This window comes from Hyperolius riggenbachi, chromosome 7, assembly GCF_040937935.1.
Source record: "Hyperolius riggenbachi isolate aHypRig1 chromosome 7, aHypRig1.pri, whole genome shotgun sequence".
NCBI lineage: Eukaryota > Metazoa > Chordata > Amphibia > Anura > Hyperoliidae > Hyperolius > Hyperolius riggenbachi.
In genome coordinates, this window is record NC_090652.1 from 316,033,609 (window position 1) to 316,056,367 (window position 22,759).

The window sequence follows — 22,759 nt, forward strand, 5'->3', positions numbered from 1 at the left end:
AAGCTGGGGTGAGTGCACACACTGGAACACTGGAAGGCGACGGATATCAGCAACTCCTATCTGCTGAACTTAAAATTATATTGAGCCCGCCCAGCAGAGGGAGGTAGCGAGCTCCAATAATGTGCAATAGGCATGCTCAACAGTTTAACATGAACCAAGTGCTGCTTTTTCTCTAATAGCTGTAGGAGCTGCTATGTTCCCCAACTCCTTCCCCTTCTAGCTGCCCATTATTTATCCAGGGGAAGTTGTGAAGGTAGCATCTGTGACTTCTGTAAACTCTTAGAAGCACAGTGTCCAATCTCCCCACCCCCGCTGATGAAAGCTTTTGTTTGCTCTCTGCTAATGTGTGCAAAAAAATAAATTACATCAGTCCTTATCTGCCTGAAAGTTCTGCGGTCGGGCAGGCTTTGGAAGTAGAAGGAAGGAGGATAATAAAACTCTCTGCTAAACTTTTAAATGTAAAAAGAAGTGGTAACATTTATGTTTTTTTCATATTGAGCCACAATGTTGGCATGCATATTAACTGTGCTATTGAGATGCCCTTGATGCTAACAATGGTGCTCGGTTCACTTTGGACAGCACTTATAGGATGAGGCTGTTGCAGAACTTAGAACAGTGATACAGCTGTGACTTTGCTGTATGCGGAGCTGCTGAGTGTATTTAGTGTTCTGAGAATCTCTGGGAATTTTTGGTGAGATCTGGGAATGAGCTGAGATTTGTTCTGCACAATGTGAGGCAATGATGGGAGCGTCCGCAGATTCCTTGTCTGGACAGAGGTCACTCCGAACAGGAAGCGGAGGCTCAGCGTGGGAAACGCTCTGAAACCATCAATACAGACACTGACCCGGCGGCCCGATACCCCCACAGCTGGGCGTGCCACATTTCCCAGCATCCCCTGCTTCTTCTGTGGCCGCTGCCAGACGCTACAGGAAGTGACAGATCATCAATGTGATCAGCAGCCAATATCTTCTCCAGCCGGACAATGTCACAATATCACAGATGTGCCACAACAAACATGCCCAATCGCCAAATCGACCAATTTCAGGCCGAAATCGGTCAAATGTATCGATCGAACAGGCTGGAAAGATCTCGGGACAACATAGTCGATTGTATGCACGGCGGTAGCGTCTTGCAATATCACGATGGCTGTCGAACGTCTCTGCTGGCCACTGTCCCCAAATGTTCGATGTTCTCTGCTCCTCAGTGCCCGTGTATTCAAATCTCATCTGCTCTAGCTGCTGCACCTGTCTACCTGCTCCCGGTGTCATTCGCTGCTTCTCCCGAGCGCCGCTAGGTGCGTGTGTGATGTCACGTGCTGTACGAGGCATCCACGTGACGGCTGCGTGCGACGCTGGCACTCATGTGGAAGCAGCGGATTACACCGGGAGCAGCTGGACAGGCATGGTAGCCGGTGCAGGTGAGATTTGAATGCGCGAGAACGATTTGGGGGGGACTTCATCAGAACGTGACAAGGCTGATTCCTGAGAGATTTTATGCTAAAATCTATAGGTAATTGTTCTGTGGTATATGGGCAGCCAGCAAATCTCTCTCCAATCAGATTCAATCAGAGAGAGAGATCTGTCTCTTGATCAATCTGACCATACATCAGTAAGGCTAATTTCACACCAGGACGTTGCGTTAGAGGGGGCGTTAAGGTCGCATAACGTCCCCCTAACGGAACGCCTGGTGGTGCTGGATCTGGACGTCGGAGTGAGCCGCGTTGTGCAGCTCACTCTGGCGTCAGTGATGCCGTGATGCGCACTGTTATGCGCATGCGGCATTACGTGGTCCCGCCGGCCAATCGCCGCACAGAGCGGCTGCTCCAGGAAGTAAACACTGCACGTCATAACGTGCAGTGCATATTAATTAGCCATGTGCCTGGCCGCTCTCCGCTCCTCCCCCACATTACTGAGCATGTGCAAGCAGTCTAACGCGGCTCAGCCGCGTCCAAAGTACTGCATGCAGTACGTTGTCTTGTGACGCAGCGTTACAATGTAACGCAACGTCCGCACTGTGAACAGCCCCATTGATTTTTCATTGCTGTGCGGTGGGCTGCGTTACAGGCTGCTCTAACGTGCACCTGTAACGTCCCACTGTGAAACCAGCCTTAATGAATGAGCACCTTAAGTGGAATAAAAGTATTATGCTGACTACACACATTGCAATTTCCATTTAAAGAGACACTAAATCGAAAAAAAAATGATGATATAATGAATTGGTTGTGTAGTACGGATAATTACTACAACATTAGTAGCAAAGAAAATATTCTCATATTTTTATTTTCAGTTATATAGTGTTTTCTATAACATTGCATAATTCTCTAATATTTGCAGTTTACACACTACTCAGCATTCTAAATGATTTTACAGAGCAGTCTTGTGAACTATTGACCTGTCCTCTAGAGAGAAAAAAAATACAGTGACTGACAGTTGAGATAACAAGCTTCTGAAGACAGAGCTCTCTGCGACTTTGAAAGTCGTGGAGTTCAGTGGCTCTTTTGCATAGATAACTGGAGTTTCTTAACTCTTCCTGTACTGGAAACAAAACAATATTAGACTGATGTCTCTGCTCCTAATGTTTTATTTCTTAGCTGTACTACACATACAAATCATATCAATTTTTTTGTCACTTCAGTGTCTCTTTAAATGGATGGGTTGACCCGATAATTTCTGACATTTCTCATCAGCTTTTAGTTGATAATGAGATCGATTTTGTGTATTCGTGATCTGAAAATAAATCCCCGTTATCGATCAGGAGCAGATCGGACATGTTGGAAGTTATCGTTTCGATCAGACGATCTGACAGCAGATTGCATCGTGTGTACCGGAGCATTAGTGGGATTTCCAAGTATTTACAGGCGCCTCAGCTCCCAGCATTGCTGCCATTTTCCTGGATTAAAGAGAACCTGAACTCTTGCAAAAGACAGAAGGAAAACAAAGAGAAATGTGCCCTGTATGTATTTAGAATGTTTAGCCTGCCTGACTAATCACAAGTTGTAATTTGATCTCTCCCGTGTCATCTGACTGCCCGGCAGATAAGCTTATTTGAAAGCACAAGAGGTTAACCCTATGTCTGCTTCCATGAAAGCAGGAAGTAGACACACTGCAGATTTATTTCAGGATTTGTATCAGCTGTAACACAGAAATGCATATCTTTTAGAGCAGAGAGGAAGTTCTCAGTTTAGGTCCGCTTTAACTCTGAAGCTCCTGGAAGCATCATCATTACACAACACACATTCTGCTCCTATTTCTCAGCAGAGAAGAACAATCTGGGGTTTTCAGTCAGTTTTGGAAATGAAAAACAGAAGTTTGCCTTCCTAAAACAGAACCGATAATTCAGGTTGGAGTGAGCATATGATTTCTCCCAGAATGCTTCACTGCTGGCTACCACACCTCCAGATCCGCTGGAATGCAATGATGTGTCAGCTTGTAATTAGTACAGAGCCACAATAATCCAACATGCATACAGACTGTTTCGGATTGGTTGATCCTCATCAGTGCATGGCATGGATTAATGTGGCTCTATGGGGTAGGACTCAATTTTCCATCAGATCGACCAGTGATCTGATAAGAAATTGCATTGTGTGTAGATGTCCAAATGATTTACGATTGATTTTGCATTGATAAGTACCCAAAATCGATTGCAAAATCGATCAGAAAATGTATAATAGATGCTTCGACCTGATGGAAAATTGTACTGTGTAGATGGGGCTTAACAGGTTGCCCAGCAAACTCATGGTGAACCAGAACTCCCAGGAGTGTGTAAAGGGGCTACAAAGGGCCAAAAAGACTCTTACTAAAACACTATGCAAAACATTCTAGTAAGAGGGCTTTTTGGTCCATTGTAGCCCCCTTACACCCTCCTGGGAGTTCTGGTTCACCATGAGCTTGCTGGGTAATCTGTAAGGGTATTTGTAATAACAGGAGATCTGTGCTGTGGCTATACAGTGTGTTCAGGAAAAAATCTAAACTGTCACAAGTGTGACTGGGGCCTGAACTCTGCAAGCAGCGAAAGGGGATACAGCAGGAGGTAGGTAAATATCCTGCAGAAAGTGCCGATCTCACCACAGAATGTGCCCCTTGGGCGCTCCTCGGCGTCGCGCGTCTCGCCCTCCATCCGCCGGCGTCTCACATCACAGCAGATGCTGCGGCTTTCATGTGATTAAGGCTCAGATCAGGGAAACTCCTTCTGTCTAATCAGATTAGGAGGAAGAGAGGCGGTCAGGTCCCGGCGTTCACCTTTAATTATCGATGGGCAGAGTTGTAGTTCACATAGAAAATGCTATTTTCGCTTTCAAGAAATTTTCGCAAAAAATTAGGATGCATTTTGGCGTTTTTGCATATAGGCAAAAAAAAAAAAAAAAAAAAAAATTTACCGTGAAAAACGTGACAACCCAGAAAACAGATATTTTGACCGCAAACTTTTTTTTACCGAAAAAACAAAAAAAAAATTTTTACTGCAAAAAAAAAAAAACTCATGAAAAATAATATAAAGCATTTTTGATGGAATTCAACATTTTCATGAAAATCGAAAAATGCGCCGTTAATCCATGCGAGACGATTCTTTGGTCGACTGGAAAAGGAAAAAATATCAATTAAAAAAAAAATGATAATTGCCTTCTGATTAGTTTCAATTGTTCAAATCGCATCGAAAGATTAAATCTGAAGGAAAAATTGTACCGTTAATGGGCACCTCAAAGCTAGGAACACACCATACAATTTTCACATTAGATCGATGGTAAATTTCCCATCATTCGACAATTTCCAGCCTGTCTGATCTACTTCCAATTGAGAAAAGGATTGATTTTGAGCTCAGTACTGCACAAAATCAATCCATTTCTCGGTCAGAAGCAGTTTGGACATGCTGTAAATTATCGAACAACAGGAAATTAATCTGATGGGAAAATTGCATGGTGTGCACCAGGCATTCAAAACTCAGGTGTTGCCTGTCCTATGCAAGAGAAGGCCTCTGCAGCTAAACATTCTGTCTTGGAATCTTATCACATGACCAGAAGCAGCTCATTTGAGAAAGTTTTGTGTAGTTGCTGGGGGCGTGGCTGCTGCTTCTTTGCTTGCAGTATCATCATTGGCTGGGCTGCATGGGGAAAAGCAGTGTGAATCTGTCTGAGGGGAGGGCACTTCCTACAGACTCCCACTGATTGGACCAATGAGAGTTGTCCCTGAGGAGGATTCCCATTGGCCACTTAAAGGACGAATTGCAGGCTCCAGCAGCAGATCGATGATGTCAGGACTTCCTCTACGGTACTATAGAAGTGCTCAGGAACTCCACAAAAAAGCATGTTCAGAATTGTTGCAGGGATTTCTTATAGGTCAATCCACTGACTAGTGAGGTTCCACACATCTCCGTTGGCCGTGACAATCATAGGGCTGCTCTCCTACCGGGTGCTCGTCCGGCTCTCTGCTTCCTCCTCAGCCCTGGTGAGATGTTAGATAATAGGATAACAGAGGCGCCAACAGGATAAAAAACACTAACAGAACTTAAAGGGACTCCGAGCAGTGATTAAAAACAAAATCTGAACTTACCTGGGGCTTTCTCCAGCCCACCGGAAGGGTCGGGAGGTCCCTCGGTGTCCTTCTGGCTCCTCTCCTGGTCCCTGCGCAGAAATGGCACCCGGCGACACCGGGAGTGTCGGGCTCCCTCTTCCTGAAAGATGACGTTAAGCGTATTCACGCCGGCCGCCTCGCGTCATCACGGCGGCCGGCGTGACAGTACTGCGCACTTATTTAAATAAAAATAAATAAAAACTCAAAATTTGCACTTTATTTGGAGTATACAATAAAATAGTTTTGACTGAAAATCCACAGTCGTATGTTCTGCTTGGAGGAGGTAAGTCCACCACTGTCTCCTCCATTACCAAGATGGGTTTTTAAGTTCTTTTAGTGTTTTTTATCCTGTTGGCGCCTCTGTTATCCTATTATCTACATCAAGTCCACCCCTGGTGGAGGGTTGTACCCTTCCTTCTACTACAGAGAGCGACTTTTAGATCCTGAGTGGGGTCAGGACAATCTCCCCACCTGCTTTGACAGTGGTTGCCTAATTGGTAACCCTGGTTTGTGAGTATTAAATTAATATTACTCTTCCAACTATACATTACCAGTACATACTACACGATATTGGGCTCTTGGTGTTGTCTCTTGTTCTCATCCTTTGCAAGCTGGTGAGATATTAGGAAGCCTCTGGACCCTATCGAGGCTTCCCCCGTCCTCCTATGTACCACGGTGGTCTCGCTGCAGCCCCCGGAACGCACAGCCGACAAATACGACAGCCTGTGCAATATTTACCTTCCCTGGCTCCAGCGGGGGGCGCTGTTGCGGCTCTCAGCACAGAGATAGGCGGAAATAGCCGATCTCCGCCGGGTCCGCTCTACTGCGCAGGCGCAGGAGACTTGCGCCTGCGCAGTAGAGTGGCCTGATGAAGATCGGTTATTTCCACCTATCTCTGTGGGAAGAGCGGATACTGCGCCTGCGCTGGAGCCAAAAAGTAAATATTTACATCGCCGCCGCTCCGGGAGGATTTTCTCCGCCGCCGTGGGACACACAGGAGGATGGGGGAAGCCTCAATAGGATCCGGAGGCTCCCCCCCCCACCCCCAGGGGAGTTTTTTTCATTACAGATTTTCTTAAGGACTGATGTACAGATCTGTATAAAAACATGCATTTTTCTCCTGAAAAAACATGTTTAATTGACTCTAAACTTTATTCCCATCCTTTAAAAAATGATAAATGTCTTATTTCCAAATGTTAATATGAAGGAAAATGATCCAGGATAGAAAGGACCAGAGCAGTTTTAATTATAAAACAAATTTTTTCTTTTGAAATCTTTATGGCATCAGTGAAGAGCGGCGTGCTGAGGGCGTGGTTAGCGGTATAGCAGGGGCGTGGCTTAAGTGTCCCTCTCTCTTCTTTCAAAAAGTTGGGAGGTGTGCCCATGTCGAGTGAGCGGGAACGCCGCGCAGGGGAAAGGGGCGTGTTACTTGCGTTGTGGTTCAACAATCAAACCCAACTCGCATCATGATTTCCTACGGGTTCAACGGTCATCCAGTTAACCTCAACCTGGTTCACAAGCTGGTTCATGGCTGTCAGCGTCTCGTCTAGCCAATTCTAAACGCATTTCTGCTACCGAGCATCAAAGCGCTCGTCACCACTTCCCATCTTTCGGTCATCAGCATTGCGTTTTGAGCGCTTAGAGGGATACGGAACCACAAACACAAACTATGCCAGAAGCTAAATGCAAAGTCTCCAAAAATTCAATAGATTATGGCGCTTGCGCAATTGCCGGCAACCGACGGTAAACGCTTCCATTCATCTCAATGTGGGACGCAGTGGTCCCGGCGCTAAATGACAAGGACAGAGGTCGGCAGCCGTTCGTCTGAACCGTCCCTTATATTGACCAATCAGATTCACCAGAAGTACACATGTACAGAGCTGCAGCCGCAGATGGCCCAATAATCAACGAACAAAAAAACCTGCTTATTAAAATCAGATAGATACCAAATTATTACATGCTGCAGGAAGTGAAGAGGATTATAAAGGTCTACCCAGTGGGCAGCACGGTGGCGTAGCGCTTAGCGCTCTTGCAATTCAGCGCTGGGTCCCCGGTTCGAATCCCAGCCAGGTCACTATCTGCAATATGTCCTCCCAGTGACTGTGTGGGTTTCCTCTGGGTACTCCAGTTTCCTCCCACATCCCAAAAACCTACAGATACGTTAATTGGCTTCCCCCTAAAATTGGCTCAAGGCTACGATACATACACTACATGATACATACACAGACATAGGACTAAAGGTGCGTACACACGTCAGATAAAAGTCTTTGGAAAATGAAAGATCACAGACCAATTTTACCCCCTTCCATGTAGTATGAGAGCCATACCTACACAGTCTTCTATGGAGCTGCACTCCCCATCAGACAGAGATCTTACCCCCTTCCATGTAGTATGAGAGTCACACCTACACAGTCTATTCTATGGAGCTGAACTCCCCATCAGACAGAAATCTTACCCCCTTCCATGTAGTATGAGAGCCACACCTACACAGTCTATTCTATGGAGCCGCACTCCCCATCAGACAGAGATCTTACCCCCTCCCATGTAGTATGAGAGCCATACCTACACAGTCTATTCTATGGAGCTGCACTCCCCATCAGACAGAAATCTTACCCCCTTCCATGTAGTATGAGAGCCATACCTACACAGTCTATTCTATGGAGCTGCACTCCCCATCAGACAGACATCTTACCCCCTTCCATGTAGTATGAGAGCCATACCTACACAGTCTTCTATGGAGCTGAACTCCACATCAGACAGACATCTTACCCCCTTCCATGTAGTATGAGAGCCATACCTACACAGTCTTCTATGGAGCTGAACTCCACATCAGAAAAAAATCTTTGCAAGATGCTGCACACACAGATGCTGTACACATGCAACAGATCAGTATCTGCAAAAGATCTGTTCCTGCAAAAGATCCATTCCTGCAAAATGCATTCATAGTCTATGATATCTGCAGATCCCATACACACCTTGTTTAACAGACATTCATCTGCAGATCAGCCAATTATCTGCCGATCTGAAGATCCAACCTGGTGGATCTGATCTACAGATAATTGTCTGTTAAACAAGGTGTGTATGAGGTCTGCAGATATCATAGACTATGAATGCGTTTTGCAGGAATGGATCTTTTGCAGGAACAGATCTTTTGCAGATACTGATCTGTTGAATGTGTACAGCATCTTTGTGTGCAGCAGCTTGCAAAGATTTCTGTCTGATGGGGAGTGCAGCTCCATAGAATAGACTGTGTAGGTGTGGCTCTCATACTACATGGAAGGGGTAAGATTTCTGTCTGATGGGGAGTGCAGCTCCATAGAATAGACTGTGTAGGTGTGGCTCTCATACTACATGGAAGGGGGTAATATTTCTGTCTGATGGGGAGTGCAGCTCCATAGAATAGACTGTGTAGGTATGGCTCTCATACTACATGGAAGGGGGTAAGATTTCTGTCTGATGGGGAGTGCAGCTCCATAGAATAGACTGTGTAGGTATGGCTCTCATACTACATGGAAGGGGGTAAGATTTCTGTCTGATGGGGAGTGCAGCTCCATAGAATAGACTGTGTAGGTGTGGCTCTCATACTACATGGAAGGGGGTAAGATTTCTGTCTGATGGGGAGTGCAGCTCCATAGAATAGACTGTGTAGGTGTGGCTCTCATACTACATGGAAGGGGGTAAGATTTCTGTCTGATGGGGAGTAGAGATGGGAAGTTCGGATCTTTTCAATGATCCGGATGATTCGAATCAGATCATTGAAGAGATCCGGATCTTTGATCCGAATCTCGGATCATTTTACTACCGGAAGCATTCGGGGGTGAAATGAACAGCAGGACAGGTCTGTGGACAGGAGAAGGGGTGGGGGGTGGACACACAGAGAAGGGGAGATGGTGGACAGAGGGCAGGGAGTGGACAGAGATGAGAGGAGGGACGATCAGAGAGCAGAAATGTTTGCACGTAATACCCACATGCTGAAGTCATATGCTTTACATATATTTCACCTATATGCTCATCTGTACACTTTGAAAGAAAAGGTCGCACAGTGAAAGAAAGCATTCCCAGAAGATAAGTGCAGCTGTTTAGTGCCGAGTGCAGGAGGATTATATTGCCTTTCAATCACAGTGTCTGCAAAGTTACTGAGCTGTGCTGAGCCAAAAGCTTCCCATGTGATCACTGTGCAGCACTACGGAACAGACAGCCTATAATGGGCAGCACGTTATAGCCAGTATGTGTGCTCTACACATATCTGGCAGTGGCACCCATGTCCCCTCTCTCTCATCTACCTGTCTCCCTGCAAGGCTGGCTCCCATCCAACAGAGCGATCCCTGCTTCCAGGACCCCGCTGCCCGCTGAGAGGGGGCGTGTCGCTCCTGGCCCCGCCCCTTTTGCGATCCGAATCGTTCATTTTGATGATTCGGATGATCGACTCATAAAAAAGATTCGGATCAAAGATCCGAATCGTTCATGATCCGGACAACACTAATGGGGAGCTCAGCTCCATAGAATAGACTGTGTAGGTGTGGCTCTCATACTACATGGAAGGGGATAAGATTTCTGTCTGATGGGGAGTTCAGCTCCATAGAATAGACTGTGTAGGTATGGCTATCATACTACATGAAAGGGGGTAAAATTGGTCTGTGATCTTTCATTTTCCAAAGACTTTTATCTGACGTGTGTACGCACCTTATGGTAGGTGGATTAGATTGTGATCTCCTCTAAGGACAGTCAGTGACATGACTATGTACTCTGTACAGCGCTGCGGAAGATGTTGATGCTATATAAATACTAAATAAAATGAATAATAATAATCCACATAGCACATATAACACAGAGCCTAGCGGAGGAAAGCGTGCGATTTGCGGATCTCAGTAGCGCATGGAAATGTGCGATTTGCGGATCTCAGTAGCGCATGGAAATGTGCGATTTGCGGATCTCAGTAGCGTTCGTCGTCGTGTCTCTAGTCCGCAGAGTGGTTCCAGATCTCTCTGACGGCTGCTCTGACAGCGGATATATGGCCGCGGTGTGCCTCTCGCCACGTTTATGTTTTCTGGTGATTTGTGTAGCAAGAGACTGAACAGTCTGTAGAATATTTCCATGTATTTTATCCCTTCATCCTGGGGATTAGGCAGGAATTCTGCTACCGTCAAATCGCCCCCATTAAACCTATTTGCTACCACTTATAGAAGAAGGCCTGCGTTCTGGGCTTATCCGCCGTCCGTACGCGACGAGCAGCGCTGATTACCCGGCGAATATTTACTGATCTGCGCTATGCTGGGAAGACACAAAAAAGAAAAAAATAAATCTACACAATAGGCCTTTATCTCATCACTATGACATCACTTCCTGGAGGAAGACAATAAAACTGATCACCGGGAGAAAGTATGGGGAGAACTCTGCGATTTATTATTTACAGGATGGAAATTCATAATACGGCGTGACACGGATGGTGACAACAAAAGTTGGTCATGTATAAAATAGTTTAAAAAATGTTTCACAGAGCATTGTGAGGACTGAAGCCAAGTTACATACCAGACTGAACAAAGCAAATTCTAACAGCAGTGTGGATGATGAGTGAATAGAAACAGTACAGAACAGAAGCAACGTACCGGCAGAATCCCTGTGCCATGGAGCTTGCAGTCTCTCCTCTCTGAATCCAGCTGGTGGGCGGGTCAATGGGGTGTGACCATGTGATGCCAAAAACAGGAAGACTGCCTAGTCACACTGAGCCCCCAATATGACTACCTGGTCACAATCACAGCTCCAAAACATGACACTGCCCCCCCCCCCCCCATATGACTACCTGGTCACACTGCCCCCCCCCCCCCCCCCCATCCAACATAACTGCCTGGTCACAATCACACCTCCCCAATATGACTGCCTGGTCACACTGACTAACACCCCCCCCCCCCCCGACCGCCTGGTCACACTCAACCTTCCCCCCCAATCGATGTGAAAGCTCATCGATGTTCCATGTACAACTACTTTGGGCTACGCGGATTATGAAAGCTCACAGAGAAGAGTCTGAGGAGTAATAAAGAGGCGGCGGTTCTTACCGGTCACGGTGACTGTGGCGCTGCACGAAGCGGTTCCGCTGCTGTTCTGTGCCAGGCAGGTGTACACCCCCTCATCCTCAGGCAAGGCGTCCTGTACAGTCAGTCTGGCGCTGCCTTCCATGTAGGAGGTGCGGGCGTACTGGATGGGCCGCTCTGTGGTGGACAAAAACATACCGAAGGTCAGCAAACTGCCCTGGCGTTTTCTGATAACTCGTCATATACGTTAAGGTTTTATTTATAGAGCTTTGGAAGAATGGAACCTCGCGGGACGGCTAATGAGATGCATGGAACCCCGGGGGACGGCTAATGCGATGCATGGAACCTTGGGGGATGGCTAATGCGATGCATGGAACCTCGGGGGGACGGCTAATGCGATGCATGGAACCTTGGGGGACGGCTAATGCGATGCATGGAACCTCGGGGGACGGCTAATGCGATGCATGGAACCTCAGGGGACGGCTAATGAGATGCATGGAACCTCAGGGGACGGCTAATGAGATGCATGGAACCTCGGGGGATGGCTAATGAGATGCATGGAACCTCGGGGGATGGCTAATGAGATGCATGGAACCTCGGGGGACAATTCAACGAGATGCAAATAATGCCAAGCTGATGCAGGATTATGCAAATTCTGTAGGCAAATTTATGTAGCTTGCAAATACTCACTCCACCTCGTCAGGATTTGATCAGCCCATTTAAAGTTGCATAAATTTGCATGTTATTGACCAACCCTAGATTTCGTGGAAGAAGTATAAAGTAAATCCCGATTGTAAAATCTTGTGTTAATGTAGTTCGAATAGGAGCATCAAACCCCTCCCCCAAATATACTTCAGAAAAAAAATCCCCTAGAATATGTAAAAGCTCCAACATATAATAGGATTTGCCCAGAATATGTCCTAGAATAAGTATTACCAGAATAAGACACTCCCAGAATAAGACACTCCCAGAAGACGTCTTTCTTAGAATAGGCCACCCCCTCCCAAAAATATATCCCAGGATAAGTCTTAGTTTTTTTATAAGAATTTCATTTTTTTATTACCCAAAATGCAAATTATAGGGACATGGTTACTGTATGATTGTGTTATTGTATTTTGAATATAAGCATCAAACCCCTCCCCCAAATATGTTCCAAAAAAAGTCCCCCAGAATATGTCTCCCCTAGAATATATTGAAGCTCCACCATATAATAGGTTTTCCCCAGTATACGACACTACCAAATTAAGACACTACCAAATTAAGACACTACCAAATTAAGTCCCTCCTAGAATAAGACACTACCAGAATAAGTCCCTCCCAGAATAAGACACTATCAGAATAAGTCCCTCCTAGAATAAGACACTACCAAAATAAGACACTGCCAGAATAAGACACTATCAGAATAAGTCCCTCCTAGAAGACACTACCAAAATAAGACACTACCAGAATAAGTCCTTCCCAGAATAAGACACTACCAGAATAAGACACTATCAGAATAAGTCCCTCCCAGAATAAGACACTATCAGAATAAGTCCCTCCCAGAATAAGACACTATCAGAATAAGTCCCTCCCAGAATAAGACACTATCAGAATAAGTCCCTCCCAGAATAAGACACTATCAGAATAAGTCCCTCCTAGAATAAGACACTACCAGAATAAGACACTACCAAAATAAGACACTACCAAAATAAGTCCCTCCTAGAATAAGACACTATCTGAATAAGTCCCTCCCAGAATAAGACACTATCAGAATAAGTCCCTCCTAGAATAAGACACTACCAGAATAAGACACTACCAAAATAAGACACTACCAGAATAAGTCCATCCTAGAATAAGACACTACCAGAATAAGTCCCTCCCAGAATAAGACACTACCAGAATAAGTCCCTCCCAGAATAAGACACTACCAGAATAAGTCCCTCCTAGAATAAGACACTACCAGAATAAGTCCCCCCCAGAATAAGACAGTACCAGAATAAGACACTACCAGAATAAGACACTACCAGAATAAGTCCCTCCCAGAATAAGTCCCTCCCAGAATAAGTCCCTCCCAGAATAAGACACTACCAGAATAAGTCCCACGTTCCAAAATCCAAACCTATTTTTAAACTCTAATGTAATTTTGTTTTATTACCAAAAACACTGCAATACTTCAATATTTGCTGCTCGAGTACATATTGTGTGGGCGCCACTTAGTTTGGCGCGGTGAGAGCGGAATGAAGGCCCTCTCTGCTTGCGCTAAACTCAGCGGAAGTGTTAAATACTATTCCCCCTCCGAGTTGTAGCAACGTGGAGGGCGATGTAATTCGGGGTTTGGCAACCGCCGTAGCCCCAAATTACCGATACACGGGGGCGCTGCACCATAAAACTGCTGCTACTATGGCGCTCAGCTTCTGCGCAATAACCTGCTTTGTCGCTGCTCTCGTTGGCGATGAAGCTTTCACGGGATTTTTTATTTTGCGCAAAGCAAGTTAACGATTCCAGCAGGCGATTAACGTATACCACAATTTTTCTATATTCACACCAGAGTACAAATCACATCGCCAGCCTTCCACCGCCAATTAAGGAGAGCCGCGGCAGTAAGCCCACACATGAGAGACGATTTAACGGGCAACGTCAACTAGTGTTTAGAGACCCTTAATAACCGATTCAGAAATATTTACTCTTACAGCCTCTGCCATCATGATTTAGATCAGTAGCTCCGTCCTTACACTCAGCTTTAAGACAAACCACTGATCTGAATTAGGAGAAACTTGTAATAAACACGACAGTAAAAAAAAGCATTCCGACAAAACATTAGAAGTCATAAAATTGTGAATAGCAGGTCTGGACATAGCAGAGGCGCCCTCGTGTGGTAGACAGATAAACTGCAGAGAGCTGTGTAATAAGATTACCTTACATAGATCCTCACACCTCACCCGCATACTATGCAGATCCTTGCCAGCCCTTATTGAGGAACTGAGACCAGCCAAATCTACCAAGACACGCCTACAGCCAAGTCTCCATGGCAACAGTGTTTAAAGGAGAAATCCAATTTTTCCTGAGAAATTAAACTTTAGTCCTGGAGGAGGTAGGGCAAGCCCCTTATCCATGGTACGGACAAGGGCACCAGGGTAACCCTCCATGTGGACCATGCGCATACCACCCAACTTTTTGAGATGAGAAAGATAGACACTTAAGCCACACCCCTAGTCACACATACCATAAAGATTTCATTAAAAAAAATATGCTGTTTTATAACTCAAATGACACTGGTTCTTTCTATCCTGGTTCATTTTCCTTCATACTAACATTTGAAATATAGAAATATATCAATTTATTTTTTATAAATACATATTTTTAAAGAACAAACTTATCAGTGCAAACCACAGGTACATTTGCCAGGGATCCTTACACAGCAATATTGCGGCCCTACAGAGATCTCCGGCCAAAGTGTTGCCACTTCCAACATGTTTCCAGGATTACGCACTGCATACTGACCACCTGGAAACCCCGGCATGAAATTCAACGCTCTGTTTTATGTAAAAGTACAACACCGATAGGTTGATACATTATCTGTCATTTACTCACATTTGAAAAAAAAATAATTCCTACCAGAACTTTGAAATCTAATTTCTCAAAACTATAAGGTGGGAGCAGGAACACTGTGGAGGGGGTGAGGGGGTAGGACTGTTATGAAGAGGTGGTGGAGCTGGGACGATTATGGAGAGGGGGGTGGGGCCAGGACCACTCTGGAGGAGAAGGGGAGGACTGTTACAGAGAGGGTTTGGGGGCCAGGACCACTCTGGATGAGTGTGGGGGGAATTCTATGGAGAGGGGGTGGGGGATGGACCACTATGGAAAGGGGTTGGGCAAGACCACTATGGAGCGGAGCTGGGGGCAGGACCACCCCGATGAATGTCTGAACAGGTATGAACACACGTGACCTCACAACAATGTCTGATCTGTCATCACTCTCACCGTTCAGCATCCAGGTGACATCAGGCTGAGGTTCCCCCCGCACCGTACAGCTCAACTCGAAGTCCCCGCCCTCCATCACCGTGCAGCCCCCCAGCACCTGCTCGAAGTGAGGGGGGCACGCCTCTGGCCGGGACCCTGGAAGGAAAGAGGAGGGTTTATGTCTGGATCTGCAGCAGACGGCTCACAGGAAACACAGAGGCTTCTCATTCACTGAACACGACAAACACAACTGCTCTGCAGCAAAGCACAATAACAAGACCTGCCGAGCTGCTGGGACGGGAATACTCTCACCTTCCTATTAACTAAAAAGGCTTGAAGGTCTGGACGGCCTTTTAGGGAATACTGTAAGTCAATGGGAGGCGTGGCTTTGTCTCTGCCCCGCCTCCATCACTGACAGCAGCTAACACTGCCTGAGGACTCCTCCACACCTGCATCGGTGTCAGTATACAGAGAAGTCAGATAATGTACATCTGGGCACTGCTGCTCTCATCTGCACAATCCAACCATGCCTGGGCATAGCCCTTCCAATCCAGACACCTGGGCATGGTCCCTCCCCTTCAGTCCAGATACATCTGGGCTCCACCCCTCCCATAGACACACCCCTGGGCTCCACCCCTCCCATTCATACACACAGACTGCTCCCCTTCCATCCACACACACCTGGGCTCCTCCACTCCACACACACCTGAGCTCCTCCACTCCACACACATCTGAGCTCCTCCACTCCACACACATCTGAGCTCCTTCCCTCCTTACACCTGGGCTCCTTTTCTCCCATCCGCACACATTTGATCCCCACCCCTCCCATCCACACACACCTAGGCCCCTCCCCACACACCTGGGATCCTCCCCTCCTGGCCAATCCCACCAACATACACCTAGGCCCCTCCACACAAACCTGGGCTCCTCCCTTCCCATTCACACACATCTGATCCCCACTCTTCCCATCAACACACACACATAGGCCCTTCCACACACATCTGGGGCCATTCTCACACACCTGGGTTCCTCCCCTCCACACATACCTGAGCTCCACTCCTCCACTTAAAACCATGTCTCCTCCCCTCCTCACAGCTGGGCTCCTCCCCTCCATACACACAGCTAGGCTCCTCCCCCTCACACACAGCGGTGCACCGTTTCTGTACAATGTCCCTCCCAGCATGCTCTGTTCCTCAGAAGGTGGTCCCCCTGTCTCTTATACACCCCCACCCTGAGCACTCACGTCTCACTGTCAGCGTCCAGCTACAAGACTGGCGTCCCATCGGGTTGGAGATCTCACAGCTGTAATTTCCTGCATCCTCGGGCCGAACCTTCGCCAGATGCAGAGAGTGGGCGTGGTTCTCTGCTCGGACCTCCAGATCGCCCCTCTCCTCCACCTGGGCGCCGTCTCTGCACCACACGATGCCCGGCTGGGGATCTCCTGACACTGGGCAGACAGAGGAGAGGCAGCAGAGTGTCACTTATTCCACAACAAGATTATTATTTATATCAACCAGCACACGAGACAGCTCAGCCCCGCAAACGTATTAAAGTGATACAGCAGTGAAAAAAAAATGTAACAAATACAATGGCTTATTGTCTTACAATATTCATGTATAGATTATGTAGTCAGTGTTTGCCCATTATTGTAAAATCTTTCCTCACTCTGATTTACATTCCTGACATTTATCACAGGTGGTGACATTGTTAGTCCTGTCAGGTGATCTGTACAGAATGTTCATTTACTAAGGGTTCTGAAGCCAGAACAAAATAGGCCTGGTCTCCCAAATGCTCAGTGTGAGAATTCTGTATAGCTGATCAGGCTAGGCTGTGACATCACTGGGAGGGCGGGGTTAAATGCCAATATGCAGCAATATATAGATAATGAAAGCAGGAAAATTACAGTAAAAGTGGGTAGCATGAATGCTTTTCTGCATTTTATTATATGTTACCACAGGGCCTCTTTACTACATTCTGCTATAGGTCACTACAGGGCCTCTTTACTGCATTCTGCTATATGTCACTACAGGGCCTCTTTACTGCATTCTGCTATATGTCACTACAGGGCCTCTTTACTGCATTCTGCTATATGTCACTACAGGGCCTCTTTACTGCATTCTGCTATATGTCACTACAGGACCTCTTTACTGCATTCTGCTATATGTCACTACAGGGCTTCTTTTCTGCATTCTGCTATATGTCACTACAGGGCCTTTTTACTGCATTCTGCTATATGTCACTACAGGGCCTCTTTACTGCATTCTACTATATGTCACTACAGGGCCTCCTTACTGCATTCTGCTATACGTCACTACAGGGCCTCTTTACTGCATTCTACTATATGTCACTACAGGACCTCCTTACTGCATTCTGCTATACGTCACTACAGGGCCTCTTTACTGCATTCTACTATATGTCACTGCAGAGCCTCTTTACTGCATTCCGCTATATGTCACTACAGGGCCTCTTTACTGCATTCTGCTATATACCGTATCACTACAGGGCCTCTTTACTGCATTCTGCTATATGTCACTACAGGGCCTCTTTACTGCATTCTGCTATATGTCACTACAGGGCCTCTTTACTGCTTTCTGCTATATGTCACTACAGGGCCTCTTTACTGCATTCTACTATATGTCACTACAGGACCTCTTTACTGCATTCTGCTATACGTCACTACAGGGCCTCTTTACTGCATTCTGCTATACGTCACTACAGGGCCTCTTTACTGCTTTCTGCTATATGTCACTACAGGGCCTCTTTACTGCTTTCTGCTATATGTCACTACAGGGTCTCTTTACTGCATTCTGCTATATGTCACTACAGAGCCTCTTTGCTGCAATCTGCTATATGTCACTACAGGGCCTCTTTACTGCATTCTGCTATATGTCACTACAGGGCCTCTTTACTGCATTCTGCTATATGTCACTACAGGGCCTCTTTACTGCATTCTGCTATAAGTCACTACAGGGCCTCTTTACTGCATTCTGCTATATGTCACTACAGGGCCTCTTTGCTGCATTCTACTACATGTCACTACAGGGCCTCTGTACTGCATTCTGCTATACGTCACTACAGGGCCTCTTTATTGCATTCTGCTATATGTCACTACAGGGCCTCTTTACTGCATTCTACTACATGTCACTACAGGGCCTCTGTACTGCATTCTGCTATACGTCACTACAGGGCCTCTTTATTGCACTCTGCTATATGTCACTACAGGGCCTCTTTACTGCATTCTGCTATATGTCACTACAGGGCCTCTTTACTGCATTCTGCTATATGTCACTACAGGGCCTCTTTACTGCATTCTACTATAGGTCACTACAGGGCCTCTTTACTGCATTCTGCTATATGCCACTACAGGGCCTCTTTACTGCATTCTGCTATATGTCACTACAGGGCCTCTTTACTGCATTCTGCTATATGTCACTACAGGGCCTCTTTACTGCATTCTGCTATATGTCACTACAGGGCCTCTTTACTGCATTCTGCTATATGTCACTACAGGGCCTCTTTACTGCATTCTGCTATATGTCACTACAGGGCCTCTTTACTGCATTCTGCTATATGTCACTACAGGGCCTCTTTACTGCATTCTGCTATATGCCACTACAGGGCCTCTTTACTGCATTCTGCTATATGTCACTACAGGGCCTCTTTACTGCATTCTACTATATGTCACTACATGGCCTCTTTACTGCATTCTACTATACGTCACTACAGGGCCTCTTTACCCACAGAGAAATAAGGACATTATGCTTTGTTTAAATTAATCTAGTGCTTAAAACCCTCTTTGCAATATTGATTAGACAGTCGATTATAACATTAATCCTCAGCGCTGCTGTAACAGACAGTCGATGTGACATTTTTATTTTATATTTTAATTGATCATAACCTTGTTCAAAAATGGTTTGTAGTGTCTTAACATCCCACAATTGTTTAAGGTCATTAGACTGATCGTAATATCAATCAAAATGATAATCGAACAAATCCTGTGATAATTGCACAGTGTATGGTTTGTAAGTCACCAGATGAAACCTCCTGCACTATTACCTTTGCAGTGAAACGTGACCTCGCTGTCCTCCAGGACCTCCTGGCTCGATGGGGTGAGCTCAAACTTCGGCCCAGTTCCACCAGCAGTACTGTAAGTCTCTACTGCCCCCCTCTGGTCCTCAGCAGAAACCAGAGACACTTTCTGTAATTTGGAGACCTGCAGCTTCTCCTTCTTCTGACCTCTCAGGTCACAGCTGTTCTCCGGTGTTGGGGGGACTTTTATAGATTTTAGCGTGATGGTGCTGGATGACTTCTGCTGATTTTTTCCATCTCCAGCGGTGTTAGAGGAGAGGGCGTCAGCAGATGGTCCAACCCGGGACTCTGATCTATCCACAGTCCTTAAAGGACCATCTGGTTGGGAATTAGGGGAGGAGAATGAAGTTTTCTTCAGTAAAATGTTGGTGGTTGACTGGCAGATGCTGCCAGCTTCCTTTCTCTGGTCCAATTTTGGAGTTATAGGTTCTGTACCCTTCAGACGTGTCTCTATGGTGGATGGCGATTCCATAGCAGACGCCTTTACGTTGTTGTCATGGATGGAAACATTTGTCTCCTTGGTGGATGTAGAAGTCGTGTTTTTGGGAGATATAGAAAAAGTCTTGTTTGAAGGCTTATTTTCCACTATTTTTCCATCTGTGGCAGAAGTATCTTCTGGTCCAGCTAATGCTGGCCTCACTTTGCCTTGCAGAGGAACTTTCTCTACTTTGGAGCTTGAAACTAAATCACAGACTGTGGTTTCCTTTGTGGTTGCTGTTACTTTAGGTGTATAGAAACTTCCGAGATTCTGAGCAGTACCGGTGTATTTGGAAGCCAGGGCGCTGGTTCTTTGGAGTCCAGATCTTTGGACTTCTGGCATCACCTGTGGAGACTTCATCCTTGAATAGCTTGACACAGCAGTGGAGTCCAACGTTGGGGTTTGTATGTTTGTCTGCTTACTGTTGAGGATCTTACTCTTTGATTCTAAACTAGAAGGGTTTGGGGGGACAAGTTCAGCAGCCTCTGTGAAGGATTTGGTGGTGGCTTTGCTTGATGGGACAGGTGATTTGACTTTCGACTCCAGAATGGAGGAGTATCGAGAGACTATGGATGGAGTCTCCTTTGTCGTTTGGATGGTCGAAGTCTTTCCGTAGCTGCTCTTTGTTGAACCTTCAGGAAGTTTTGGGGAAAGCCCGCTATTGTCACCCTCGGAAGATGTCCCACTCACACCGCTGCTGGGAGAGCCAGACTTTGAGAGGGACAACTGAACCGTAGAAGACAAAGATGAGGATGCACCCTTAGAAAGAAGACTGGACTTGGATGCTACATGGGTTCCTGATTTCCCAGAGGATATCTCCACACTTTCCCCCTTTTCTGAGGAAACCTCTCTGTGCTTTTTTAGGATACCATTTGAGGAAATGGGAGAATTGGTTACTTGAGTCACAGAGCCCCCTAGTGGCGAGGAGAATCTGAAACAAATACAAAAACAGATAAGTACTGCATTTGCAAGCCAGGTGTACATCTAGAGGTCGTGATTATAAATGTTGGTTCACTACGGCTTCTGCAGAGCCATAGAGGACCACTACCGCAAACATCATAACATTTATAATACATGTAAACAAATTCAATAAGAAGTACATTTCATCCAGAGTGAAATGAGCCATACATTGCTTTTCTCCTATGTTGCTCTTGCTAACAGTAAGTAGTATAAATCTGACAGAACTGACATGTTTTGGAGTAGCCCATCTCCTCAAGGGGGATTCTCTGGATTTTCTTTATTTACAAAAGCACTAAGTGAATGGCAGTTGCTCTGTACACCGCTAAAGAAGTGTACTGTTAGCAGGGAGGCTGGCCAGCATCTTTGTTTAAATCCTTTTCAGGGAATGTCTTTATAAAGAATAAAGGCCATGCTGAGAATCCTCTATGAAGAGATGGACTAGTCCAAAACCTGTCGGTTCTGTCAGACTTCTACTACCTACTGTAAGTGACAGCAACATAGGAGAAAAGTAATTTATGGCTCATTTTACTCTGGGAGAAACGTACTTCTTAGTTATATGTTTTCATGCATTTTAAATCTTACCATTTTTCACAATAGTGGTCCGTTAAACGACGGCCAGCATTTCCTGAATGGCAGTTTACCTGCCAAAATAGTAAGATACCAGCCAGCCTCCCTACTCACTTGCACACTATTTTGGCTGTTAGACTGAGCAACTGCTGTTCAGGGAATGCTTTTGAAAATGTAGAAAACCCAGGGAATTCCCCATGGGGAGATGGACTAGTCCAAAACCGGTCGGCTCTGTCAGATTTTAAATGCTTTTTTTTCGCTGTAATGGTCCTTTAAGGTTTCCTGCAGGTTAGAGCAAAAAAACTCTGTAAGGCCGGGGTCACACTGCGCAGAATCGCATGCGTATTCCACTATGTGCTTTGGGAAAAACTCATGTGATTCTGCCAAGTGTGACCCCGGCCTAAGGGTAGGCGGACCCATTATACAATTTATTTCACCAAAAAGGTTGCCCAGCAAATATTATTGCAACACACTCTGCCTATCTGACCCCAACAACCATCCAGGGTCTAAATCACAGATCATATTCGATGTGAACATTACTGCCATAAGATTGGCTGATTTTTTATCTGCAAGATTAAGCGGTTGGATAAGAGCTCGACAGACACATATGTAGAAGAATAATAAGCAATAATAATAAGTCAGTATAATCTAAATACAAATATAAAACATCACAAACTGAAGCAGATTTGAAAGTTTACAGAGGATAAAAGTCAGGACAACGTACCTGTCTGTCTTGTCACAGCCTAGAGGAGGAGAGAAGAGATGGACAGCGGTCAGTAAATACCTCACATCACACAGACAGCGGTCAGTACATACTACACATCACACAGACAGCAGTCAGTCAATACTACACATCACACAGACAGCGGTCAGTCAATACTACACATCACACAGACAGCGGTCAGTACATACTACACATCACACAGATTGTGGTCAGTACATACTACACATCACACAGACAGCGGTCAGTAAATACTACACATCACACAGACTGCGGTCAGTAAATACGACACATCACACAGACAGAAGCCAGTCAGTAAATACTACACATCACACAGACAGAAGCCAGTCAGTAAATACTACACATCACACAGACAGAAGCCAGTCAGTAAATACTACACATCACACAGACA

General features: G+C 45.8%; 1 protein-coding gene across 4 annotated transcripts in view; it reads right to left on the bottom strand.

Annotated features, from left to right (window-relative positions):
- The window catches only part of MYLK (myosin light chain kinase), a 281,451-nt gene that overhangs the window by 163,196 nt on the left and 95,496 nt on the right, over window positions 1–22,759 (bottom strand). For 3 of the 4 annotated variants that reach the window (XM_068246221.1, XM_068246222.1, XM_068246220.1), the window contains exons 7-11: window positions 22,351–22,369; window positions 19,589–21,030; window positions 16,776–16,979; window positions 15,554–15,688; window positions 11,618–11,770 (exon numbers count right to left, since the gene is read on the bottom strand). In XM_068246221.1, coding sequence (XP_068102322.1) covers window positions 11,618–11,770; window positions 15,554–15,688; window positions 16,776–16,979; window positions 19,589–21,030; window positions 22,351–22,369 — 1,953 coding nt within the window. Of the gene's footprint in view, window positions 1–4,064; window positions 4,124–11,617; window positions 11,771–15,553; window positions 15,689–16,775; window positions 16,980–19,588; window positions 21,031–22,350; window positions 22,370–22,759 lie in introns of those variants that run through there. The other variant, XM_068246223.1, reaches the window with a different exon arrangement.